This window comes from Oryctolagus cuniculus, chromosome X (genome assembly GCF_964237555.1).
Source record: "Oryctolagus cuniculus chromosome X, mOryCun1.1, whole genome shotgun sequence".
In the NCBI taxonomy this organism is placed as follows: domain Eukaryota; kingdom Metazoa; phylum Chordata; class Mammalia; order Lagomorpha; family Leporidae; genus Oryctolagus; species Oryctolagus cuniculus.
The window spans coordinates 85,371,946-85,398,214 of record NC_091453.1 but is presented as its reverse complement, the minus strand read 5'-3'; the positions used below and the strand labels follow the sequence as shown (position 1 = coordinate 85,398,214).

At 40.4% G+C, this 26,269-nt stretch overlaps 1 protein-coding gene across 6 annotated transcripts in view; it reads left to right on the top strand.

Annotated features, from left to right (window-relative positions):
* MID2 (midline 2) overlaps positions 1-20,827 on the top strand; it is a 102,246-nt gene extending 81,419 nt beyond the window's left edge. For 3 of the 6 annotated variants that reach the window (XM_070067449.1, XM_070067452.1, XM_070067447.1), the window contains exons 6-10: positions 2,865-2,992; positions 4,094-4,327; positions 12,992-13,153; positions 15,008-15,215; positions 15,948-20,827. In XM_070067449.1, the coding sequence (XP_069923550.1) occupies positions 2,865-2,992; positions 4,094-4,327; positions 12,992-13,153; positions 15,008-15,215; positions 15,948-16,350 (1,135 nt within the window). In that variant the 3' untranslated portion in view covers positions 16,351-20,827. The remainder of the gene's footprint in view (positions 1-2,864; positions 2,993-4,093; positions 4,328-12,991; positions 13,154-15,007; positions 15,216-15,947) is intronic. The other 3 variants (XM_070067451.1, XM_070067450.1, XM_070067448.1) reach the window with 1 other exon arrangement.
* The last annotated feature ends 5,442 nt before the right edge of the window (positions 20,828-26,269 follow it).

The window sequence follows — 26,269 nt, the reverse complement described above, 5'->3', positions numbered from 1 at the left end:
ACTCCATCTTTTGATGTACAATATATTACCTAGCTAAGTCTCCATTGTGAGATAATTAGGTTACATGTGATGTGTTGACTGCCCTTGTAGTTGTATCTATGCATGTGTCTCAATGAGCTCCTTAGTAAAAATGTTATAAAGTAGAACTATGGGATCATACAAGATAATTATCTTTAAGCTGTTTTTATATTTAACATTAAATGGGCCTCCAAAATGTATACCATTTTTATCCTAAAAAATGTAGGTATTATTTAATATAGGTATTAAAAGCTTCTATATGATTATTATGTGTAATCTAAATGTCATCTCATTGTTTTTAATAGTTCTTTGATTTATCATGTAGTTGGACTTTTTAATATGTTTTTTGACCACTTGTTTACATATTTTGTGATTTAACTCTTTTCATTTCGTCTGCACTCCTGTTACCAATTTCCTTTCTGCTCCTTCCTAGACACCTTAAACTCCGGTGTGCCTAACTGCAGTTTTGACCCTTTCCAGTCCATCCACTTCAGCTGTGGTACCCTTCTTAGAACATGAATATATCATAAACATGTCACTTCTCTACTTAATCTCCAGTGGCTCCACTGCTTTTAGGATAAAATGCAAAGTTTGCCGTTTGCACTACAAGGCCCTTATGACTTTGTCTCGTTCTCCAGCCTCCAGCCAAGAAAGGACACACACACACACACACACACACACACACACTCACACACTCACACAGTCTTTGCTTGGTTAACTCCTACTCATTGTGTAGGTTATTGCTTAACATTAACTTCCTCTTGGATTTCCCTTAGCTCCCAAGTCCCTGCCGGCTGACTCTTGGGTATGCTCTACTCCCTCTACAGCAGCATTTACATTGCCTGTTTAATGTCTGTGAACTGTGAGCGCTGTGAGGGCAAGGGCTATGAAGGCAAGCACCACAACAAATTGGTTCTCCCTGTTTATTTCCAGTTCCTAGCACAAGGCCTATCTTATTAGTTGTCCTAAATAAATATTGAATGAATAGAGGGATAGATGGATGGATGGTTGGATGGATGGATGGATGAAAAAAAAGATTAGGGAGGTCTGGAAGAAATTTTATGAGCCAACTTTCTGGCTTGACTATTTCCCTAAAGAGGTCATTCATTGTCTCCTTACTTGCCAAATCCTAGAAGACTGGCTATTCAAAATGAGGCCTGAAGATTATACTGAGATTGTCTTTCACTTATTTATATTGGCTTGCAGTTTATTCCTGAAACATCTCTATTTTCAGAAGTAGCCAAGAGATATTGTTTGTAGATGTGTGGCAGGGTTTACATACTTGATCACATGTATTTTTCAACTCTTCATCCTCACAACTAGGTTACCAGGAAAGTTCCCTCTCTAGTCTTCCTCATTCAGTGCTTCTTCCTTCCATTCTAACTTGCATATTGTCGCCAAGTTGATCTTTCTTTTCATCCTATTATTTGAATTCTCAGGGATCTTCACTGACTGATTCAGAAGATGTGGCATAGGACTTAAACACGTATATTTTAGTAAAAGCTCTTCCAGATAATTTTGATATGTAACCATGTTGAGGAATGGCTGAACTATGTAAAATACATCTCATTTTTTTAAAAAAAGGAGCAGTGTAATTGATTGAATATATAGAGTTTAGAATTAGATGGACATGGTTTCAATTATATTTCTTATCCTTAATAGTTTTGTGATCTTGGGAAATTTATTTAGCCTTTTAATGTGTCTACTTTTTCATTTGCAAAAATGGAAATAATGTCTAATATACAGGGTTGTGGTAAGGGGTAAAATAGATAATGTGTGGCCGGCGCTGTGGCATAGCAGGTAAAGCCACCATCTGCAGTGCCAGCATCCCATATGGGCACCGGTTCGCATCCCGGCCACTCACTTACAATCCAGCTCTCTGCTAATGCTCCTGGGGAAACAATAGAAGATGGCCCAAGTGCTTGGGCCCCTGTACCCACGTGTGGGACCCAGAAGAGGCTTCTGGCTTCAGATTGGCTCAGCTCCAGCTGTTGTGGCCATCTGGGGAGTAAACCTGCAGATGGAAGACCTCTCTCTGCCTCTGACTCTCTTTTAACTCTGCCTTTTAAATAAAGAAATAAATCTTTTAAAAAAAGTAGATAATTATGTAAAGTGCATCCACAGTACCTTGTATATACTAAACACTCATTAAATGATAGAAGTTATGTTGTTATTGGTAGTCATGCAGTTATTCATTCAACATTTACTTATTCACTATATGTTCAATACTGTGTTAGGGATCATGGAAGACATAAGACATAGGAAATACGACCATTGCTCTTGAGACTCTTAGAATTAGTTGGAGGAGAGAAAATTATGATAGCATTGTACAGTTAAAGAATAATAAAATGAAATATATATATATATATATAAAATGAGTGATCAAATCAAGGATAGTATTTAGAGGAAGGTGTTAATCCAGCATGCTAGCTCATTGATTAGCATAAAAAATAGAGAGGGAGAAAAAAATCACTCAAACTGGGAGAAAAAAACATTCAAACTGCTCTTCCCAAGCCTTCAGAGGTCTAGTTTTGATGCTGCCTGCCAGATGGAAAATGATGCAGAGGGGAAAAAATCCTGTATTTACTTCTTAAAATTAAGACAGGATGGAGGGGTGTGTTTGAGGGGTGAACATATGTGAACAAATATGGTATAATTCTTAATTGGTTCCTTACGGTTAAAATCTAGATTGTTCCATTAGAAAAGCACAAATATGATATTTTCACTTAGTGAATCAAGTCTTGCAAGTCATTTCTTTTCACCTTGTTAAACTAGAAATCAAACACAGGATGAAGGTGCAAACTTATTTTGATGTATATTGATGTATTCTTTTTTTTCTTTTTCAGGGTTGCTATGGCAACTGCATCTTCTCAAGTTCTGATTCCAGACATCAATTTTAATGATGCCTTTGAAAACTTTGCTTTAGATTTTTCCAGAGAAAAGAAACTGCTGGAGGGGCTAGACTATTTAACAGGTGTGAAAATACTATGCTTTCCTTCCTATTTTGCTTATTTCTTTTTGGTGTACTTTTACTTTGAAATAACATGAAATGGATAATATTTATAATAAAATGTTCTTATAATCTTTAAGATGATATAATTACCATTTTAGATAGAGTACATTTTAGTTCATGTATCAGAAGAAAACGATGAGTCATCCACTATTTCTAGGATTAGAAAGATTATACTATTCATACTTAAGAGTAAGCCACAGAAATTGCTGATGAATTTCTCCATATGAGTCTATCAGTAATGTGCCATTCTTGCTCTAAGAGGGCAGTCAGGTGACAGTGAGGGACTATTACAGAATGCCCCACATGGTATAGGTACTACCTATAGGGTTTTAAGGAAACTTAGAAATTAGCTTAGAAAAAAAAAAGGTAAGAAATATCTGCCTTGAAGACAATGTTGGGAAATGAAGGATGCAACTAGTCTGTTTACAAAAAAGGTGACTACCTTCAGAATTACATAATGATCACTTACTGAGGAAAACTACACATAATAATTTTATGTTTGTAGCTATTTTATTAATTTATTAACATAGTTATCCTATATGAAACACCTAGTTTATGCCAGACACTGTTATATTAATTTTATATCATTAATCCTCACAACAAATTTTGAAGATAATTATCATTCCCATCATACAGATGATAGAACTCATATTAATTTGTACCTGGCTACATTGTCATTTATATATTTATTATATATAATAATCTTTCTTGCAATAAAAAGAAGTAGATAGAAGGACATATAATGAGAAAATCATAGGACACTGTGCTCTGATAGCTATATAAATGTTTATACAGGGAGACGAGACAACTGGGGCAATCATTGTAGTAACTTAGTCTTATATGTTTGTCTAGGCTGTTTTTGCCATGGAAACAACAATTGTTTTGGGGAGCCTGAGGTCTCAGCACTTTGCTTCAGTATGCATGGTCTATGAAATCTAAAGCTTCTCTGTTAAGAAAAAAACCTCTCCAAAAATATTGAATTATACAGGAATGCTAATGATTGTTAAAATTCCGGAAAAGAGAGCTTGCTTTCCTTACCTTCGTTTCCACCTTTTCTTGCAGCCCCAAACCCACCATCTATCCGAGAGGAACTCTGTACTGCCTCCCATGACACCATTACAGTCCACTGGATCTCGGATGATGAGTTCAGCATCAGCTCCTATGAGCTTCAGTACACCATATTCACTGGCCAGGCTAACTTCATCAGTAAGTCATGGTGTAGTTGGGGCCTGTGGCCAGAGATAAGGAAATGTAAGGAAGCAGTAAGCTGCTCAAGATTGGCCGGGGCGCCACGAGGCAAGTGTTTGTAAGACATGTTAGGTTGTTCAGTACAGTGTTTCATAGACAGTGCAAGCTCTCCCGGGCATTGCAGACAGTACTGATGGGTGACAAGCAAGTTGTGTATTCCCTTCCTGGGAACTCACTGGGGACACTTTGTTTCTGTAATCTTAGCTTTTCCTCAGTTAACCTGTGTCACTCTACTCTCCCAAGGAGAGCCTAACTCAGTGTTTGTTTCTAGATAGCAAAGCCGCCATCATTGCTGGTTCTGTGTGTGTGAACATCCCTGTCTCTGACTCCTCTTTCACTTCATTATCATGGTAAAATATGTTGTGTTCAAAGACTATCACTTCCTTTACTGTTCACATTTGTATCAGTGGATATGGTGACATGCCTCCTGCCTCTGTCACTCTTCCCTTTACTCCTTCTCCCTTTCCACCAAGAATGACCCCAAGTATAAAAATGTTTCAGTGGACCACAAAATGAAAGATGCTAATAAAGCTCACATGCTATGGTTTCCCTTTCTGGTAAATTGGAGCAAGACAAGGCAAAGTAAGAACTTGATTCATCGAGTGCCAGTCAAGAGGGTTTGAGCTGAAAGTCCCCCTCGCTGTGCTGGGGGACAAATAGAAATGAAAGCAGAACTGAAGTTGGATTCAAGACTGGAACTGATTCTCACTCTATGGTTGGATCAGCATAGATGCAAATTAGTGTTTTCTTTTACCTTTGTGTTTGTGTTTTTATGTCTAACTTCATAGGCCAGCAAGAGAGAAGTTTTGTCCAACTAAATCCTCCTGGTATACTTCCTTTTCCTGTATTGTGACAACTCTGGGGCAAAATTCTGTTTTGTGACATTAGTTGGATGGGAAGATGACAGAACATTTTGGGGTCAAACTCTACAAAACACTTGCCTCGTGCAGCTCCAGCCTAAGCCACTTGGCCTATAGAACTGTGTTCCTGAGTGTTTCTTCAGATTCTGAAGTCAAACTCTAAGGCCTCACCAATGTTCTTTTCTCTACTTGTCTCTCCTGCTCTGGAAAAACCTTAGAGTCAGAAACTATGCTTCTCCTTCCTGATTCAGGGAGAGCCGTCATCTCCAAGGAGAGCAAGTACAAGAAATGACAGAGATCTAAAGGCTGTCACCTATGTTTTCAAGGCTATAAATAGTCTTTTGTAAAGAAAAGCTTCAAGGATAATTCTTAATAGTGACAGGATTATAGAAGTTTAGAATTGGAATAGAACTCAAAACTCATCTAGTCTCTTCTTGCCTTCCGCCAGACATTAGTAGATAATCGTCCTGCCTCTGCTTGGACATTTCCAGTTATGGGGAGCTCACTTCCAACAAAAAAAATCCCATTCAGTTGCCATGCATCTGTATATAATTGCCAGTGCTTCCTTGTAAGAGGTTTAACTCGTCCTCTTAGTAAATAAGAATGACAGTAATAATTTACAGGTTTATTATACTCTGCTAGTTGTAAACACACCCGTATATACTATCTCACTTAATCCTTATAAGTTCTTAGTTTTATGAAACAGGCTATATTAATTCTGTTTTATAGATGAAGAAACTGAGGCTCAAATCAAATGAGTTGCCCAAGAACATAGGGCTGCAAAACGATGGACTCATGTTTGGAATCCAAGTCTGCCAGACTTCCAGTTTAATCCTCCTCACATTGAATCACAGCTACCAGTAGTCCTAGTTCTTGCCTTCTGTTCCTCATGAACAAACCTAGTCCATCTCGCACACAGGAGGCTCTCAGATAATTTTAGGTAGCGCATATGTCCTTCTTAAAATGTTCTCTTTTTAGACATCCGCAGTTCTTTTAATTGCTGCTCATATGGCATAGTTTTCAGACCCTTTACTATCCTGATATGTTTTTTATGGAAACACTCCTGTTTGTCAAAGTGCTTTATAAAATATGCTGTCAAAAAAGTGAATACAGGGGCAGTCATTTATCCTTGTGGTTAATACACCCACGTCCTATATTGGAGTATCTTAGTTCAATATCTGGCTGCAGCTCCTGACTACAACTTCCTGCTAATGCAGACCCTAGGAGGCAGTGGTAATGTCTCAGGTAGCTGGGTTCTTGCTAACCACATGAGAGAGCTGAATTGGATTCCCAGCTCCTGGCTCTGACCTCGCCCTGTCCCTCCATTATGGACATTTGGAAAGTGAACCAGTAGTTGAGAGAGCTTGTGCGCTCTCTCTCTCTCTCTCTCTGCTGCTGAAGTAAATAAAAATTTTTAAAAAGTGAGCACAATACTCCAAAAGTAGTCTGACTGTTGCAGAGGACAGCCAAATTATTTCTCCTATACAATAGCCCATGCTCCCTTTCCCTGTATCTTTTTTTTTTTTTGGCAGCCACATAGACTACTGACTGTTTATTGAGTATATAATGAATTGAAATCCCTATGTATTCCAATTCCTGCTCTTATACAATTGTCTAAAACTGAGATGCAATACACTGAATTTATCCCTAATACACTTTATCTAGTTGGCTTTAAGTCATTATTCTGGCATGCCAAAATCCTTTTGGATATAGAATCAACCTTCCAATATATTTTCTTTACTCCCCAGGCTGCCTTGTATGTCCTCCTCTAATCATTGAGAGAAAAGTCCAGTAGGACAGGACCAAGAGCATAGCCCTGAAGTATAATTTCAGATGCCAATAGAAAGTTATTTCACTAGGAGTAAATACTTAATGAAGATTCAGAGTCCCATTCCTACCTGCCAGTCTGGCCTACCTCTGTTCACTGTACCCCAGTTCTGAAAGCTACTGTCATTTGAGGATTTTTCACATTTTTTATCCAGAAATCTCTGTCTTTGTTGACCAGAATTAAGTCTAGAAACGTTGCTCCCCCAATTTTCAACTTTCTCCCTTCATTTTTTAACTTTCTTCCCACATCTGAGATTTGAAATGATCACAACCAATAATGTTTCAGATGGTGCTGATAGCTGAAAGAGAATTCCAACAGTTGTTTGTCTTCCTGATTAATGTATTATCTTTTCTCTGTTTCAATTTTTGTGTTTTGCATTATGAAAGCATTAGATATAACTCCTTTTTGTCCGATAGTCGGTAACATAACACCACAATGACTTAACTTCTATTTCCCCTCCTTTCATTCCCATGCAAATGCTGTGCACCACACATTGACCCTCAGGTTCATGGATTACTGTATTGTGGTCTTTCCCTTTTGAATCAGAAGTATACTTTCACTACCATAATTCAAACATGAAGTTTCATTTCACCAAGTCTCAGTGATTCAAAGGGGATCATATTTTTTTTTTTTGACAGGCAGAGTGGACAGTGAGAGAGAGACACAGAGAGAAAGGTCTTCCTTTGTCGTTGGTTCACCCTCCAATGGCCGCCGCGGCCGGCGCACTGCGGCCAGCACACTGCGGCCAGCACACCACACTGATCCGATGGCAGGAGCCAGGTACTTATCCTGGTCTCCCATGGGGTGCAGGGCCCAAGGACTTGAGCCATCCTCCACTGCACTCCAGGGCCACAGCAGAGAGCTGGCCTGGAAGAGGGGCAACCGGGACAGAATCCGGCGCCCCGACCGGGACTAGAACCCGGTGAGCCGGCGCCGCAAGGCGGAGGATTAGCCTAGTGAGCCACGGCGCTGGCTGGATCATATATTTTTACCTTATTAGATTTAGAAATGACTACAAAATTGTAGAAAATATGTTAAAGCTAGCACAAAGAGCACTCACATATTACTCTTTACCAAGATTTCACCTATTGTTAATATTTTGCCATAGTTCCTTTCTAATTTTCTAATATTTTCAATCTCCATGTGTTTAGGAATCCTTTGAGAGTAAATGGCATACATCATGGCCTTTAATTCTAAATACTTCAGTGTATGGTTCCTAAAAATAAGGAAATTCTCTTATATAACCACAGTAGTTATCAACTCCAAAAAATTCATCATCGATGCAATGCTTTTATCTAAACCATCATTCATATTCCAATTTTGCCAATTGATCCAGTAATATTCTTTATAACATATAAAGAACCCAGCATTGTTCTGTATAGTCTAAGATCATGTATTGCATTTAATTGTCATATCTCTTCAGAATTCTTTATTCTTGAACATTTCTTCAGCCCTTCTTTGTCTTAACTGGCTGACTTTTTTTAAAAGATTTGTGCATTTGTTTGAAAGGCAGAGATACAGAGAGAGGAGAAAGAGGAAAGAGAGAAAGAGAGAGAGATTGATCATCCATGCGTGGGTCCACTCCCCAAATGGCCACAATGGTCAGGGCTGGGCTGGGCCAAAGCTAGGAGCTCAGAGCTTCATCGCAGTCTCCCACGTGGGTGCAAATGCCCAAGAACTTGGGTCATCTTCCACTGCTTTCCCAGGTGCATTAGCAGGGAGCTGGATCAGAAGTCAGCAGTCAGTACTTGAACCAGCACCCATATGGGATACTGGCACTTCAGGCAGAGGCTTACCTTTCTATGCCACAGTGCCAGCCCCTTGACTTTTTTTAATTGCTTTTTTATTTCTTTATCATTATTTCGTTCCTTATGTTGGGTTTCTTTGGTGTTTTTCCTCACAACTATATTCAGATTATGCATTCACAGCTGGAACTCTGCGTAAGTGATGTTGTGTCCTTAGGGTGTGATATGTGGAGGTATATACTGTCCATTTGTTCATTGCTTATGCTAGCCTTGATCACCTGGTCAGGATGATGTCTGATTTCTTACTATATAGTTACTGTTTGTCCTTTTGCCACTAACAAGCAATTAATGTGGTGATACTTTCTAAGACTATGAAAATATCCTGCTTCTTCATTAAACCCATCTCACCCCATCTCCACCTCTGTTTTAGCATCACTTGATGATTCTTGTCTGATCCAATCTTTACTTTGACTGCAAAATGATATTCCCAGAACTCCCTTCCACATTTATAAGTTGGTACTAACATTCCACTTTAAGCATGAGCCCCACTCCCTGTTTCCCACTTGTTTATTTACTTATTAGTATGGACTTATAAATTCACTTTTTTCAATGGTTAATAATTCTTTACATCTCTGACTTATTTTGCTGCTCAAATTTTCCAGCTTTAGCCAGTTGTAGCCTTCTAAGGCTCTTATGATATTCTCCTGGGTCCTTATGATATTCTGCCACCATTCTTGTAAGCACTTCCTTACTTTCTGGCCTAACAAAATGGTATAGGCTACTTTTGACTTTATCCTGACTCAGGCCAAAATCAAACATTTTTCTAAGAAACCTTGGTTCCTTTTAGTGGCAGAATGGTATTTGAGACCAAGACCTATGTACTAGATGTATACACATACATCTATATATAAGTACACATATGAATATACACATAATATATATCATGAATACATAGTTTATATATGTGCACATATTTAAACATATTATATATATATATATATATATATATATATAAATAATGAGTTCAGAGGCCAGCATTGTAGCACAGTGGGTTAAGCTCCAACCTGTGATGCTAGCATCCCATATGGGTGCCGACTTGAGTCCTGGCTGCTCCACTTCTGATTCAGTTCCCTGCTAATATGCCAGGGAAAGTAGCAGCGGACAGCCCAAGTGCTTGGACTCTCTCTCTCTCCCTCCCTCTCCCTCTCCCTCTCCCTCTCCCTCTCCCTCTCCCTCTCCCTCTCCCTCTCCCTCTCCCTCTCCCTACCTGGCAAGTAAACAAAACATAAAAAAGAGAAATGGGGGCCGACACTGTGGCGTAGCGGGTAAAGCCTGCAGTGCCGCCTGCAGTGCTGGCATCCCATATGGGCGCCAATTCGAGTCCCAGTTGCTCCCATTCAGCTCTCTGCTATGGCCTGGGAAAGCAGTAGAAGGCAATCTAGGTCCCTGGGCCCCTGAACCCACGTGGGAAACCTAGAAAAAGCTCCTGGCTCCTGGCTTCAGATTGGCTCAGCTCCAGCCATTGTGGCCAGTTGATGAGTGAACCAGTGGATGAAAGACTTCTCTTTTTATCTTTGTCTCTCTCTCTCTCTCTGGCTCTGCTTCTTTTGTAACTCTGCCTTTCAAACAAAATAAATAAATCTTTAAAAAAAGAAATAAAAAGGAATCATGAGTTGATAATACCTTCAACTCCAATCCATTCCCATGTATTCTTTCTTGCCTTCCCTCATTGTGTATTACTAAGTTCCTTCTTCCTCATTGAGAACCTTGCTGCCAGCATCAGCACATTTACTCATTGCTAAATCCCATATGTCTACAATAATAGCAGAATTTCTTCACCAAATCCATTACAAAAACAAACTCCCAAAGCATTTGTTTGCAGTTCTCCTTTCATCCTCACTGCTTTGATGTGGTCATATTAATCATTTGAAATGCAGTTGGCTTCCTCTATTTCAGTTTCCCTTCAGTTTTGTTCCCACCTTTCCCATGCTTGTTGATTTCATTTTAATTTTTTGAGTTTGTAAGAAAACTACATTGTACTTTCTAAAGGGAAAGCTATACAAAAAAAGGTGTTTTTAGAGAAGTATCTTTCCTTCCGATATCTTTTTTTTAAGAGTTATTTATTTATTTGAAAGTCAGAGTTACACAGAGAGAGAAAGGAGAGGGAGAGAGAGAGAGAGAGAGAGAGAGAGAGAGAGAGGTCTTCCATCAGCCGTTTCACTCCCCAGCTGGCCACAATGGCCAGAGCTGCGCTGATCCGAAGCCAGGAGCCAAGAGCTTCTTCCAGGTCTCCCACACAGGTACAGGGGCCCAAGCACTTGGGCCATCTTCCACTGCTTTCCCAGGCCATAGCAGATAGCTGGATTGGAAGTGGAGCAGCCAGGACTAGAACCGTGCCATTATGGGATGCCTGCACTGGAGGAGGCGGCTTTACCAGCTATGCCACAGCGCCAGCCCCTCCTACATCCTTTTAATCCTGTTCCTTCAACACTATCCCTTGTAGGTCCCCAACGTCATTATTTTCTGGTTTATACTTGTTGTTTTGTAAATTCAAGCAAATATATGCATATTTTCTTATTTGCCTTTTTATTTCTCTCAGAAAAGTAGGATAGCATATATGTTCTTTTGCAGTTTCCTTTTTTCAGTTGCCACTATTTCCTGGAAGCCACTCTACATGTAGCCACTCCTAGAGATCATCTTCATTCCTCTTTTAGTGGCTGCATGGTGCTTCATTGTGAAGCTTGTTTTTACTGGTTTGTTTTTGTAGTGTTAGAAGTGTATGTGGAAGATCATGTACTTTTCACTTGGTATTAAAATTTCATGTGTAGTTTGTGATTCATACTGTGCAACAGTACATAGATAGACAAGGCCTTGAACATTTTTCCTGGCCCTTGTCTTTATTGTCTTTTCCTAAGAATTGTGAGACATCTTCACAAATTCTTCTTCTTTCTATAACGTATCTGTTTGACCACCATTGCTATTCTTTTTCTACTTTTAATTTAGGCTTTTTTCTACTTCTCTCAAGTTAACTATTAAACCCTTTTAATCAGATCTCTTGAAAAATACTCATGACTTTCTCTTTTCAATTTTCAACCTCACTAAATCCTTTACTAGAGCTGCATAGAAGTGATTAAATTCACTGATCATTTTCCTTGCCCTTTGCTTACTACCCTCTAGTAGAATTGTGATTAAAAAGTGGTAAATTGATTGAAGAGCAGATAATAAAAGAGGGAAGTCTAGATAAATCCACAGTTTAGAATGTCGGTCCCTCTTTTGATGCAAGCTAGCCAATTTGATGTTTTTAATTATGTTCATTATCCCCATTTAAGTTGATATTTCTCATCTAATGGCTTTTAAAAGCAGAAGCATAAATATCTGATCCCTTGGGAGAGACGAATGTTCCAGACAACAGTTTTTTTCCTGTAGCATCCAACACCAAATGAATACAGGAATCAGAACCAGAAAGGAGTAGAAATGTATAGTGTCAGAGTGAGGAGAAGATATCTTACTTTGTCTGCCATGTCATCTCCTTGGCTTTTCTGTGATGCTTTGGAGCACAGCCACTTGGGAAGTATTGGTGAGGATGGGATGGGAGAGTAGAATCATAAGCCCTGAAAGCTTCACTACCTTGCAGAGACAGAGCAAAATTGTTTTTTACCCCATAAATTGTGATGTAGTGGAGAGAATACTGGACTAGGATTAAAAGGTACCAGGGTTCTTTCAACACATCACCAACTTTCAGTGGGCCATGGGCAAGTCATTTTTCTTCTCTCAATCCTATCTTCCTGTTTGAAAAGTGAGGGAAATATGATGTGTAGGTACTTGTTTTGGCTCTGAGTTTTCATATTTCTGTGCTCTGCACAGGACTACCCCATCTGTACAAGGTCAGATTCAGCTCAAAGGAGTGGACATTTGGAATAAAGATCCATAGACTCTCTAAAGTGGTGGTTCAGTGATTCTGTACAAGTGGCCATTTCTATGTGATTTGGCAGAAATTTGAAGTAATCTAACTTTTACTAGTGGTTGCATTCAATTGCCAGAAATGAGGAGCCTGGCATAGGCCTAGCTCTGTGCGATAAAAAGAAAACTAAAAAGTGTAATCACAAGCCCTGGTTCATCTCATTATGTCTTTCAAAACACAAAACAATCCCCCCCCCCATAAAACAGAAACAAAATTAATTTTGTGGGCCGGGGTGCAGGTGCTTACAATGAATTTTCAGTGTGCCTTTCATTGTCTATTACCTGCTCATTAATGTCCTTGTCTTTCCCCACTTCACAGGCCTGTATAATTCAGTGGATAGCTGGATGATTGTGCCCAACATTAAACAGAATCATTACACAGTGCATGGACTCCAGAGCGGGACACGCTATATCTTCATTGTTAAAGCCATAAACCAAGCAGGCAGCCGGAACAGTGAACCTACCCGACTGAAAACAAACAGTACGTTGTGGTGATCCCAAAAGAAAAACCAGTTTTCCTCTCCAGGCCAGGAAATACATTTAACCTGAGCAGTCACCTCCAGCAGTGCATGAGAGTGGTGGCACTGGGTAGAGGAGCTTTACTGTTGCACTTTGTGCTTTGGGCAAGGGGTTGTTGATGCCCCCGGGAGATTTGTGAGCACGGAGATATTCTTAAGATAGATGGTAGCTTGGGAGGATGTTAGTGAAGCGTTTTTCTCTGCTTTCTGTCCCTGATGCTTGGGAGGAAATTAAAAGCAGATTTTTGTGATAATCTAGTAAAACTCCACTGTAGAAAAGCCATTTCTGTTAAGAATTCTTTGGATTTGCAAAGAGGAGAAAGGGCAACTTGGCTTAACAAATAGTATTTATTAGTAGCTTAAATAAATAGCATTGCTTTTTCTGTCTCTCTAAACAACAAGTTTGATGGTAGGCATTTCAAGGCTGGTGGGGGACAGCTCTGTCATTTTGTTAAAGATGTAGGCTCCTTCGTTTGTGCTTTGGTTTATTGCCACGTGGTCACAAGATGACCACTGCAGCCTTCAGTTGTCATATTTCCTTTTAAGACAGGAAAGAGGAAAGGGTCGGTATACACAATGGCTATTTCTTTTATTATGAAAGTAGAAACTTTCCCATTCTGTGATTTCTGCTTTTGTCTAACTAGCCACTCATACCAACAAGGGAGGCTGAGAGAAAGTATTTAGCTTTACTGGCCTCCATAGTGAAAGTGGGTATGAGAAAAAATTGGGAGGGGGTGTTGTATTAGCAATGTATTTTGTGTAATAAAGCTTTCACCGTACTCTACAACTGCCCCCCCCATAGCAATGCTCTTGACGTATAATTATAAGGAATTCTCTGTTGTGAATGATGCTACACAATAGATGTTTCCTCTGATTGTTGATGATGTGACAGTCACTCTAGCAAAGTTGTCCGATTATCTGTTGTTTTTACATCCCAATTTTAAGAGGGCAAAAAATGTGTCCTTTTGCTGACTTCTCAGTTTTTATTTTCTTCTGCCACGAGACAACAATTGCTTCATCATTGCCCCTTATTTTGTCTCACCTCAAACATCATCACACTTCTTCCCTTAAAATCTACCCAAATCCCAAGCCACTCCCTGAAGTAAAGCAAAATACCAAACATATTTGAGAACATGAGAATTTATGAGTTCCCTTGTAATTTGATACTATATGACTGGGGAGGGGAGGACAGCTTATTAGCACCCATATAATTAGAATATGAATTCCAGCAAAATGCTCATATGAGAGAGCCACAATTTTTCCCACAGTGGGAAAATAAATGCCTCCAGGAAGACCACTTTATGGGAGATTGACCTAAATTCTTGCCTTAAAAAAAATTTTTTTTGACAGGCAGAGTGGACAGTGAGAGAGAGAGACAGAGAGAAAGGTCTTCCTTTGCCGTTGGTTCACCCTCCAATGGCCACCGCGGCTGGTGCACCGCGCTGATCCAAAGGCAGGAGCCAGGTACTTATCCTGGTCTCCCATGTGGGTGCAGGGCCCAAGCACTTGGGCCATCCTCCACTGCACTCCCGGGCCACAGCAGAGAGCTGGCCTTGAAGAGGAGCAACCGGGACAGAATCCGGCACCCCGACCGGGACTAGAATGCGGCGTGCCAGCGTGCCGGCGCTGCAAGGTGGAGGATTAGCCTATTGAGCCGCTGCGCCGGCCCAAATTCTTGCCTTTCTAATGGAATCCAAGCAACAGCCAACTGGCACTGACCTAAGGATGACCTTATTGAGGTGCCCCTGGTAGTGAAGGTCCTGGAGAACAAAAGTTGAATTCTTAAATACTTCATGGTGTTTTTCTACTTTTTCTAGGCCAACCCTTTAAACTAGATCCCAAAATGACTCACAAGAAGTTGAAGATCTCCAATGATGGCCTGCAGATGGAGAAGGATGAGAGCTCGCTGAAGAAAAGCCATACCCCAGAGAGGTTTAGTGGCACAGGGTGCTATGGGGCAGCAGGAAATATATTCATTGACAGTGGCTGCCACTACTGGGAAGTTGTCATGGGTTCCTCAACATGGTGAGTGGACTCCTTTTTTTTTCATCTTCTTTTCTCTATCATTAGGTTCCTGGGAGGTTAAATTCTATAGCACAACCATAACACCAATGAGTCAAGGTTAAAAATTATTAAGTGGTGTGTGAGGAAAATCACTCCTAAAAAATTTTCCAGGCTTTTAAAAGTAAAATCATGGAAAATGTGACTGAGATAGAAGGTGGAAATAATTGCATCATTTTACCTGATACCTTTTTAAAAATTTTTTAAAGATTTATTTTTTATTTATTTGAAAGACAGAGTTACAGAGAGAAGGAGAGACAGAGAGAGAGGTCTTCCATCTGCTGGTTCACTCCCCAGATGGCCACAACGGCCAGAGCTGAGCCGATCCGAAGCCAGGAGCCAGCAGCTTCTTCTGGGTCTCCCACGCGGGTGCAGGGGCCAAAGGACTTGGGCCATCTTCTACTGCTTTCCCAGGCCACAGGCAGAGAGCTGGAAGGAAGTGGAGCAGCCGGGTCTAGAACCAGTGTCCATATGGGATGTAGGCACTTCAGGCCAGGGCGTTAACCTGCTGAACCACAGCACCAGCCCCTCTACTTGATACCTTTTTAAAGCTCTTGTTATATTAATATTCTGCATCTGCGTGTACATTATTTAAGGAAGAAGCATGAATTGTATTTCCTGTATATCCTCTCTGGTGTCTAGCACCAGTCAGATCATTCATGAACGTTTATTTCTCTTCTTTTGACTGTCCCACAGGTATGCAATTGGTATTGCCTACAAATCAGCTCCAAAGAATGAATGGATTGGCAAGAATGCCTCCTCGTGGGTCTTCTCTCGTTGTAATAGTAACTTCGTGGTGAGACATAACAACAAGGAAATGCTGGTGGATGTGCCCCCACAGTTGAAGCGCCTGGGTGTGCTCCTGGATTATGACAACAACATGCTGTCTTTCTATGATCCAGCTAACTCTCTTCATCTTCATACTTTTGATGTGACCTTCATTCTTCCAGTTTGTCCAACATTCACAATCTGGAACAAATCCCTCATGATACTGTCTGGCTTGCCTGCCCCAGATTTCATTGATTACCCTGAGCGGCAGGAATGCAACTGCAGGCCTCAAGAATCTCCCTATGTTTCTGGGGTGAAAGCTTGCCATTAAGTTTCAAGAGAGCGGATAATTTACTGGCTCTCCAATTCAGCAGTTCTTCCTCTCATAAACCTCAGTTAGTGCTCAATATATGAAATACAAAATAAAGTTCATTTGAAGCATCCAAAATAACTAGATATTGTAGATTTAATTTTGTGCATTAAAGCTTATATTTGAATTAATATATTGAGTTTCTCAGAACGAATAATCTGAGTAGTCTGGGTTCAAACCATGGAAGAAGAAATTTAGAGAATGTCTCTGTTGTCATTGGAAAATTAAAAATTCCCAGTGATTTCAGAGTATAAATGGTATTGGGAGGAATTAGAGTAATTCTAGGTAAATAATCAGAAAGATGCTCTGAACGAGGGGCTAGTCAGCCAGAAGTAAGGAGAATGGGAGGCCTTCTTAGTACTGGCCTCTTTGGCCATATAAAATGTTGAACCGTGTCAAACTATCACATATTGTATGTTGCTTTTGATGAAAACCTACAACCAAGGATTTGTTATAAGGAAACCATGAATGTGTATATATAACCTATAAAATTTACATAAACTTTTAAAGTTACTCATTTGAGTGAGAAATCAACTGGAAGGGAAAATAAATTGCAACATCCAATTTTGTCCCTTAAAGGAAATATTAAAATCAACCAACCTTTCTTCCCCGCCTTCCTTCCAGTTCTTCCTCCCTCATGCCACGCATGTATACATGAGCAATCATGACATAGTGAGATAGTGAGAAGAGCTCTAGGTGGGATTAGGAGAGATCTGGGGACAGTATTGCACAAGAGATACTACTGCTGGATAGAAAATTGATATAGACAGAAGGGGCTTATGTAGCACAATTTCTCTGATACTTCTTAATGGAGGAAGTCATCTAAATTGTTAAAAAAAAAACTGACAAAATATTTCAAAGAAATACTATTTTATTACTCTCAAATACATTCAATTGCCAGAATTGGACTAAAAAGTTGCATAGTGGAGTTTCTTTAGGAACCTGCTTTACTTAATCTGTAAGAGTGGAGTGTTAAGATGCAACAGCTATTTGCATATAAATATACTTGTCTTTTCAGATAAGCACTTTGGAAATGCTTAGAATGCCTGAGAACATTTTTTTTCCTTCAGTAGGTTAAAATAATCATTCCTTTACACTCTTGTTTGCATTATTCATTTGTTTAGCCAACCTTTCATGGCATATACAGACATAAACTTCATCCCAGTCTTCATCAGTGAAGTTAAAGGCAATCAAGCTAAGTGGTCTGTAATTTTGTCAGCTCAGTTGCAGGGACTGGCCATGTCAAGAACCAGAGCTTTCCCAGAGCTAAGTCTGCTTCAAGGAGTCTACTCCTTGGGAGTTGTGAAAATATTACTGTTGTATGATTCCAAAGTGGTGTCTGTAAGAACTCCCAAGGTTGCAGTCTTGCTTGAAACAGTGTCAGAACTTCTCTCCTTCTTCCTTTCCATCAGCTTGGTGGGTGCTCATTTATTAATTTGTTCAATAAACAATCAGAAGATATCACTACTGCCATGGGAGTGCGCATATTCATAAAACACGTTCCCAACTCTCAAACGGCTTATTATTCTGTAGAAGACATTATATAAGTCTCTCTCCCAGTAACAGTTGTATATTGTTTGTTCACTTATCATGGAAGGCAAGACTGACTGAGATATAAAAAGAAGGCACAAACTTACCTATCCAAGTAGCAAAGTCAGCGTTTTTTATTTTAAAGATTTTATGTCCTTACTGCTAATCAGGAAACGAGTAACCTCAGTAAGATTCAGCAGTGCTGGTAAATAGCTTGCTATAATGGAAAGCTCATAACCTTTGGATTAAAATGATCCTAGTTTCTCTGCCATTTACTAGTCATATGACCTAGGGCAAGTACTTCACCTCTCTGAGCCTGTTCCTCTTCTGTAAAGTAGTACTTCCTTCACAAGGCTGTTTCAGAGATTTTAAGATCGCATGTTTAAACTGCCTAGCACAGTGTCTGGCATTTACTAAGTGTGCCATTAATATTAATCTCCTCCCGTATTTAGCCCCCGTACGATATAGTGGCGCTTTAAAAATATCCTTCATTTTAAAGTTTCTTTCATTCCCCAGTTACCCTGGTCTCTCCACTTAGGGCATATCCCCAAATTCTTAAACATTCCTCCTTTCAGGAAGCTTTTCACTGACTCTTAGCATTCAGTTGAAGGCCCCAATTCCATAGAATTTGGCTTTTCACATCCTCATTGACTTCCCCAGCTTCATCTTTTGCCACTTTCCCCCTCAGCCTGGTTACTGAGTTTAACTATTTACACAAGTTGTTCTCTGGGCCTGGGGCAGAGACACTATTAACAATTTTAATGCTCAGATGAATCAATAGGCATTTTTTCCTAAATTCAGGGAATAGGGTGAAAATGCTATAAGTATGAAATACTCCACCTCTTCCCCAGGCCAGTTCCCTTTGCCTTGTCTTTGGCTCTCCAAAGTCATTCATTTATTTTTGGTTTTGTGTCATTTAGAGTTTAGTACCCTGAGACAAAGCTTGAATTTTCCCATCTTACTTTTGACCCTAGGCTGAGCTACATTTCCCTACTCCTGCCTCGCTCAACCAGATCAACTCTTGATCTGTTAGACTGGGTTATGTGTCCCTCTTCAAAGCTCCTATGGCACTCTGAGCATTCCTTTCTCAGCAATAATCACATTGTATAGTAGTTTGTTTCAAAGTGTGTTCTCAAACTACCTGTGTTAGCATTACTTTTGTTGTTTGTTAAAGCAATTGATTTCCGGACCCCACTCCTGATCTACTTAATTAGAATATCTAGGAGCATTGGTGGAAATTTACATGTTTTGACAAGTTCCTCAAGTGATTCCAATGCACACAAAAATTTAATGAGTACTAATCATCTTCTGTACTAGACTGAATTCCTTGAGGACCAGGACTGTTTCTTTTATCACAGTTGAAGTATTTTTAATACCCAGCACAGTGTCTGGATCAGAGTAGTTGCCTGGCTAATGTTTATTGAATGAATGTATAGATGAATGAAAAATCAAGATTCCCCTCTTGTACTCTGATGTCCACAGTGCTGTTTGTTATTTCCTGGGCAGAAAAGCTTGGTTACTTCTCCATTCGGGCTGTATTGTCATTATTTTGCAGATGTACTAGATGTACTAGGGCTTATATATGTAATTGAGCATTGTCCTCCTCAAAAATTCATTGGCAGTTTTTGTCTTAGGGAATTACCTTTACAGTATGTGGCATCTTTCTTTTCAACATTTCAAACTTTGTTTTTTGAAGTTAAATATAAGTTTTGCATATAGCCAGCAATCACTCAGAGCCAAGTCTACTGAAAGAAGTGTGTAATTAAATTGGATTTGGGGTAAGCAATGAAGTTTGACTCTCAAGTCCCAACTTTTGAGCCACATAATGACGAATGATTTCCAAGATGTAACATGGTGGTAAAGTACTCAGTGGGGAGGTGATAAGTCCCAGATAATTACTTCCATGAACTTAAGACTTCCATAGAATACTGGCAGTGTCAGAGACCTTAGGAGAAGTCATTGGTTACCTCTAGCTAAGCCCAGCTGGACAAAGGGAACAGGACTGATATTTAAAATCTTCAAGGAAGGTGACTCCATAAGACTTTGTTGGTTTTGTTTTGTGTTTTGTGTGTTTTTTCTTTACTCAGTCTATTCTCCACAACTCTTTCCGTTAGAAACGTGTTTTCTGTCTGCAATTTATGCTTGTTTCTACTTTTTATATTGTCTTATTGAAGAAAGCACAAAATAGTCAAAAATAAAGTTACACTTGTTTTGAGAATATGAAAGAAATTTTAATGCCATATTGAAGTGAGTAAGTATTTGTAAGTAAGAATGACTGCATCTGGATGTGTTTTTATCATGTAACTCCATTGTATAACTTTGGGTGCAGTGAGATTCAGATGGCAGCAAAATCACCTATGTATGCTTTTTAGCTATAACACACTAGGTGAATTTTTTAAGCTTCCATGGTTTACATATTTATATATGACTACTTGGATGGATCAATCCCTGGATGGACTTTTGAATCAGCTCAAATATTTGATACCCTTTCTTCCAAGGAACAGAGAATGTAAGGCAGGTAATTAAGATCCACTCCCATACTTATTTCTAGCTCCTGAAGCCAATTGCAGCCTTGGAGCCACTGAACTGTATTTGGCTGTGTCTTACAGGTCAGATGGACTAATTGCCATAGGGTCAGACAAAATTGCCTCTTAATGGTGGGGTCTGCCAACTTCAGACATATGCTATGTTGTTGTTATTGATTAGAATATTTATTAGATTATTGTTGGACTATTTTTTATCAAATGCTTTACCCCAGGCCTGTTTGTACTGGGAGCTCTGGACCAGTAGTGTCTCTCCTAGTGACGGAAATTTGAACATCTGCAGATTACACAGCCTCATCCCTCTCTAAATTACCCCAGCCCATCCAAATGCTATATTATGAATTAAATAAATATATATATATGAATTCATGAGTTCCTGGTTGTCTCTTGCTGGAGTTTAATTGGGGAGGTCTAAAAGGAAGCTGGCCATGGGTTACTGGGATTGGGTAGGTGACTTGAGAGAAATTAATTACCATATAAAGAAACCTGTACAAAGAGAGTCCAAGGTATCTGGAACTTACAATTTAGTTCTGAAGACTTTGGCTTTAAGAAGCAGGATACAATCAAGAAGACGAAAGAATAAAGGTTTAAGGCCCAAGGAAACATGACACATTCAGTTCCAGGGATTGAAACAAAGTGAGAATTAAGGAAGAATAAATAAAATCCTAGTACTGGAACCTGCTGATTATGTTCAAGAGTAGTTATAGAAGCCAATGAGCTGACTTATTGTTAAATGCCTCTAAGAGGAGTCTGGGAGGGTTAGGAGGTTCCTCGGAGCTGGGGTTCAGCAAATCTTAGAGTTGTGATTGCACTTAGATTAAAAGGGTCATGCAATGTGAAGTAAAGCAAGACCATCAAGGGTAGTAACTAGAGGAGTGCATTGAAAGGTCATCACAGGGCCGACGCCGCGGCTCACTAGGCTAATCTTCCGCCTTGCGGCGCCGGCACACCGGGTTCTAGTCCCGGTCGGGGTGCCGGATTCTGTCCCGGTTGCCCCTCTTCCAGGCCAGCTCTCTGCTGTGGCCAGGGAGTGCAGTGGAGGATGGCCCAAGTGCTTGGGCCCTGCACCCCATGGGAGACCAGGATAAGTACCTGGCTCCTGCCATCGGATCAGCGCGGTGCGCCGGCCTCAGCGCGCCGGCCATTGGAGGGTGAACCAATGGCAAAAGGAAGACCTTTATCTCTGTCTCTCTCTCTCACTGTCCACTCTGCCTGTCAAAAAATAAAAAAAAAGAAAGGTCATCACAGCAAAGGCCTACAGGAACTATAGCCCACAGGCAATGGGATTAAACTACAAAGGAAAGAAGACCTTGGAGTATCAAGGGCTTAGTGGTCTAGTTGGAAGATAGCTTGGGAAAATGCCAAATATGGGGATATTATCCACAGCTGACTTTAGTAATTTGTGTGTGTATGTGTGTCTGTGTGTGTGATGTGATGTTTGGAAAGGTCATCTTCACTTAATGGGCCAGGCAGAGCAGATATTGGGTTCTTTATGCTCCCCTATGTATGAATAGGGTTGGTCCTAGGGTCTCAGTGAAGCTGAGCATGTGGGTGGAGGTGAGGAAGTCTCAGTAACGAATGTTAGAAATAAGAGACCAAGTAGATTTTTACATGGATATTAATCATTATTTTATATTATGATATATATATATATATATTTAATGAGGATGACTTGTCTCCACTGTGAATTTCTTGGGGTGGAGAATCAAGGTGGTGTTCCTTTAAGTATTGGGCACAATATACAAATTACAGTTGTGACTGTTCAGCCTAGTCATTCAAAATGTGTTTATTGGTCATTTGTTATGTTCTTTGTACTCTTCTCATCTCTTTGGGGGTTATTTAGATGAGAAAATATAGTTTATAAAAGAGTACCCAATTCAATAATTACTGAAAATAAGTTTGTATCTGGGAACTCAATGAGGTACTAGCTGTAGTTGAAAAAGGGACCATTCCCTGGAGACACAGGGGTGAGAGTGGAACTCTTACCAGGACCAACCATAAAGACTTCTACACAGTAGATGCTTAGTAAATGCTACTTGAATAAAATTAGAACCTGATTCTGATGCGCAGAATGACAGCAGCCACTCCATACACTGCAAGGTATGTCTTAGATGAACTCACTACTATCCCTTGTAATAATCCCCCCTCAGGCACATATTCCTGGTCAAGCATTGCCATGGCTGCTTTTTGTCATTGTTTCTTCAAAGAAAGCAATTAGAAGAGTTAATAAATTAGCCATCAATTATGTGCTAATGAAGGGGTGAGGGCAAAATTCACACCCCTACCAACTCCTTCTTTATTTCTTCCTTCTTAGAGAATACGAAAAGTTACCAAGTACCTTCAAAAGATGATGCTTTTGTTGTCCAACCTGAGGGTGACAAGCTGGCAAGGGCATGCTTCCCCCCTTCAGATGGAAAAAGTTCAGCTGACAGTGCCCTGGTTGGCTTATAGGATATATATTTTGACCCAGGGAGAGTCTTTTCAAATAATGTGATACAGATGCCAACTCTTTGTAGGAACAGCCTCATTCACAGAATGCAAGGAGGATCTGCTACTCCTCTGGCCAGATTGAAAGTCCCAGAAAATGGAATTTGGGCTGATTTTCCCTTTGATATACAGAGGCAAGAAAAAGCCATTATTATATGCATGTTTTTGTCTAGCTCAACTCTCGGTGATAAGGGAGGGTGCTGTGATATACCAGAAATGTGAAATGCACAGCAGGTAGTTGTCAAGCACACAAGGCAAGGCCAAGTCCCAGGCCTATTGGATTCAGCAGGTAAAGATATAAATGAATCACTTATAGATTCAAATAGTTCATTATTTACATAGTGAAAGAAAAAACAAAGTTCCTAGCTGTTGGTGGTCCTTGTCCCAAACACCAAAAAGGATGCACTAAAATAAAAGTGGCCAGAGGACTGCCATGTAAATTGTGGGATATCCCATAGCTAAGAAGCCAATTGTAGACTGCAGCTAAGTGGCTTTATAGTATATAGCTCAGTTCTGAGAGAAGTGTCTAGAAGCCTAAGTCATCTGAATCCAGGAGGTGGGAGATGATGAAGAACTCTCATGACACCCCAGGGAAGATAAGGAGGTGAGTGGGAGATGATCTCAAAGCAGCTCCGTTCAGGCCTCCTGTGCTCTTGTACTTTGGGAAGATCATAGGCCTTTTGCAGAAGTTTAGATTAGCTGTGATTCAAGCCTTTATCTACGCTACCTATGTGGATAGTGCAAGGGCACCATGGTGCCAGAGCTGAGCGGTTCTACAGAGGCTAGCTGGAAGTCCAGGTAACTTCGTCCAACGGAGAAGCAAAATTAAGTAGAGTCAGGGTCTGTTGAGGTGCCTCCTCTCTTTCCCTTCTGCTGACCTTCGTGTCCTTTAATTCTCATTCTCCTTGGGGATGTGGCAATGATTACAGGAATAATCATATGTGCAACAAATTCAGGTCCTGCAAGATTCAGTAGCAAGGCCAGAGAATCCCAAGGTCCAAGCTCCCTGCTATCTCAAGCTCTTAGTTTTTCAACTCTGAATTGAAGTTCATGGCTAATTTCTAAGGTCCCTTCTAGAGCTAGCAGTATGGATTCCCATAAATGCAAATTTAGTCAATGTGATGGTAGGAGTCTAACCTGTAAACCTACCCTAAGAATGTTGGGATATTAGGACAGATCATCAGGAATCCTATGACCAGAACAGAGTTGGATGATGTTATTGTTGCTTTAGAACCATCACCAGATTCACCATTGGGATGACTATCCTCCCCTATATACAATTTGCTGCACTTGGGGCTCTCCTGCCAATCCCCCCAACTTATATTTGCCACCATTATTTATTGTTTTAGAATCTTTTTTTATTTATTTGAAAGAGTTACAGAAAGAGGGAGAAGTCTTCCATCCACTGGTTCACTCCCCAAATGGCCACAACAGCCAGAGCTGAGCTGATCCAAAGCCAGGAGCCAGGAGCTTCTTCCGGGTCTCCCACGCAGGTGCAGGGGCCCAAGAACTTGGGCCATTTTCTGCTTTCCCAGGCCACAGCAGAGAGCTGGATCGGAAAGAAGAGCAGCCGGGACTTGATCTGGCTCCCATATGGAATGCCAGCACTGTAGGCTGGGGCTTTAACTTGCTGTGCCACAGCACCTGCCCTGCCACCATTATTTTTTAAAGATTTATTTATTTATTTGAAAGGCAGAGTTAACGAGGGAGGGAAGAAGGGAGAGAGAGAAAGAGAGAAAGAGAGAGAGAGAGAGAGAGAGAGAGAATCTTCCATCTGCTAGTTCACTCCTCAAAATGGCTACAACTGCTGGGGCTAGTGCTAGGCCAGGCCCAAGCCAGGAACCAGGAGCCTCATCCGAGTCTCCCACATGGGTATCAGGGGCCAAAGTACTTGGCCAATCTTCTGATGCTTTCCCAGGTTCATTAGCAGGAAGCTGGAGCATCCAGTACAAAAACTGGCACTCACGTGGGATGCGGATGTCACAGGCAGAGGCCCAAACTGCCCAGACTGTCACAGGCAGAGTGCCACACTGCCAGCCCCACATCATTATTTTTGAGCTTTCCTTTTCGGCCCTCTCCCCCATCCTGCTTTACTCACTAAGTGTACATATGCAAATACTGCTCTAGCTAGCCATGTCTAGACTCCACATTTCAGAACAGCTGCCTGACAGTTTTCCACGTGTCCATGCAAGGAAATTGCCTAAGACATTCCAGTTCCTAAGGCAGGGCAGTGCAGGTCAGTTGATATAGTAACCCACAGGGCTTTCGTGTGCCACATTTCCCAGTCATAGCCTTTTCTGTCCAAACTCCCACAAACACAGCCCTTATATTGCAGAGGAAAAGGTCTTGATATCACCACTAGTCCAAATTAACATTCAACCACTCATTTATTCATTCATTTAACCAATAATTGACTGGTAGTCTCCTTGTGTCATGCGTTAGAGTTCAGTGATAAGACACATAGTCCCTGCCCTTGTGAGACTCATAATCTTGAGGGGAAACGATCAGTGAATGAATGCTTTCCTAATCATGGGGAATCATTGCTTGGTTTCTTTCAGTGTAACTCAATCCTTGCAGCGATCCTAGAAGGAAAAGACTATTATTGGGTTTCCAGAGCATGAAGAGTTAATATCTATGCCAATGCCCAGAGTGACCACCAGGGATCTTTTTTGCTGTTTTTTATTATATTTTATTGATACATAATATTTGTACAAAAATAGGTATTTCAAAAAGTTTGTGGAAACCTGGAATTAAAAGGTAAGTTTGGTTTGGTGCAAAAAAATTTTTTAAGTCCATCCATAAAGGAGTCTTCAAACGAAGTTCATGGAAGATGTGTAATGAGAAAACTATGCAGGGGCTTCAAAAAATTTTGCACCAAAATAAACACCTTTTTAAAAAAAATATTTATTTTACTTGAAAGGCAGAGTTGAGAGAGAGAGAGATATCTTCCATTCACTGGTTCACTTCCCAAAAGGCAGGTGGAAGCCAGAAACCTAGAACTTCATCCAGGTCGCCCACATGGGTAGCAGGAACCCAAGTACTTGGGCCATCTTCTGCTGCTTTTCCCAGGCACATTAGCAGGGAGCTGGGTCAGAAAGTAACAGCTTGGATTCAGATGCGTGCTTATATGGGATGCCAGTGTTGCAGGCAGTGGCTTAACCTGCTGTGCCACAGCACTGACCCCTAAACTTACGTTTAATTCTGTTTTCCCTGAACTTCTTGAAGTACCCTAATATTTATGAGGTACAGTATAATTTCATACGTGTACACAAGGTGTCATAAATTGAAGCAGAGGAAGTAGGATCTCATTTTTATTCCAG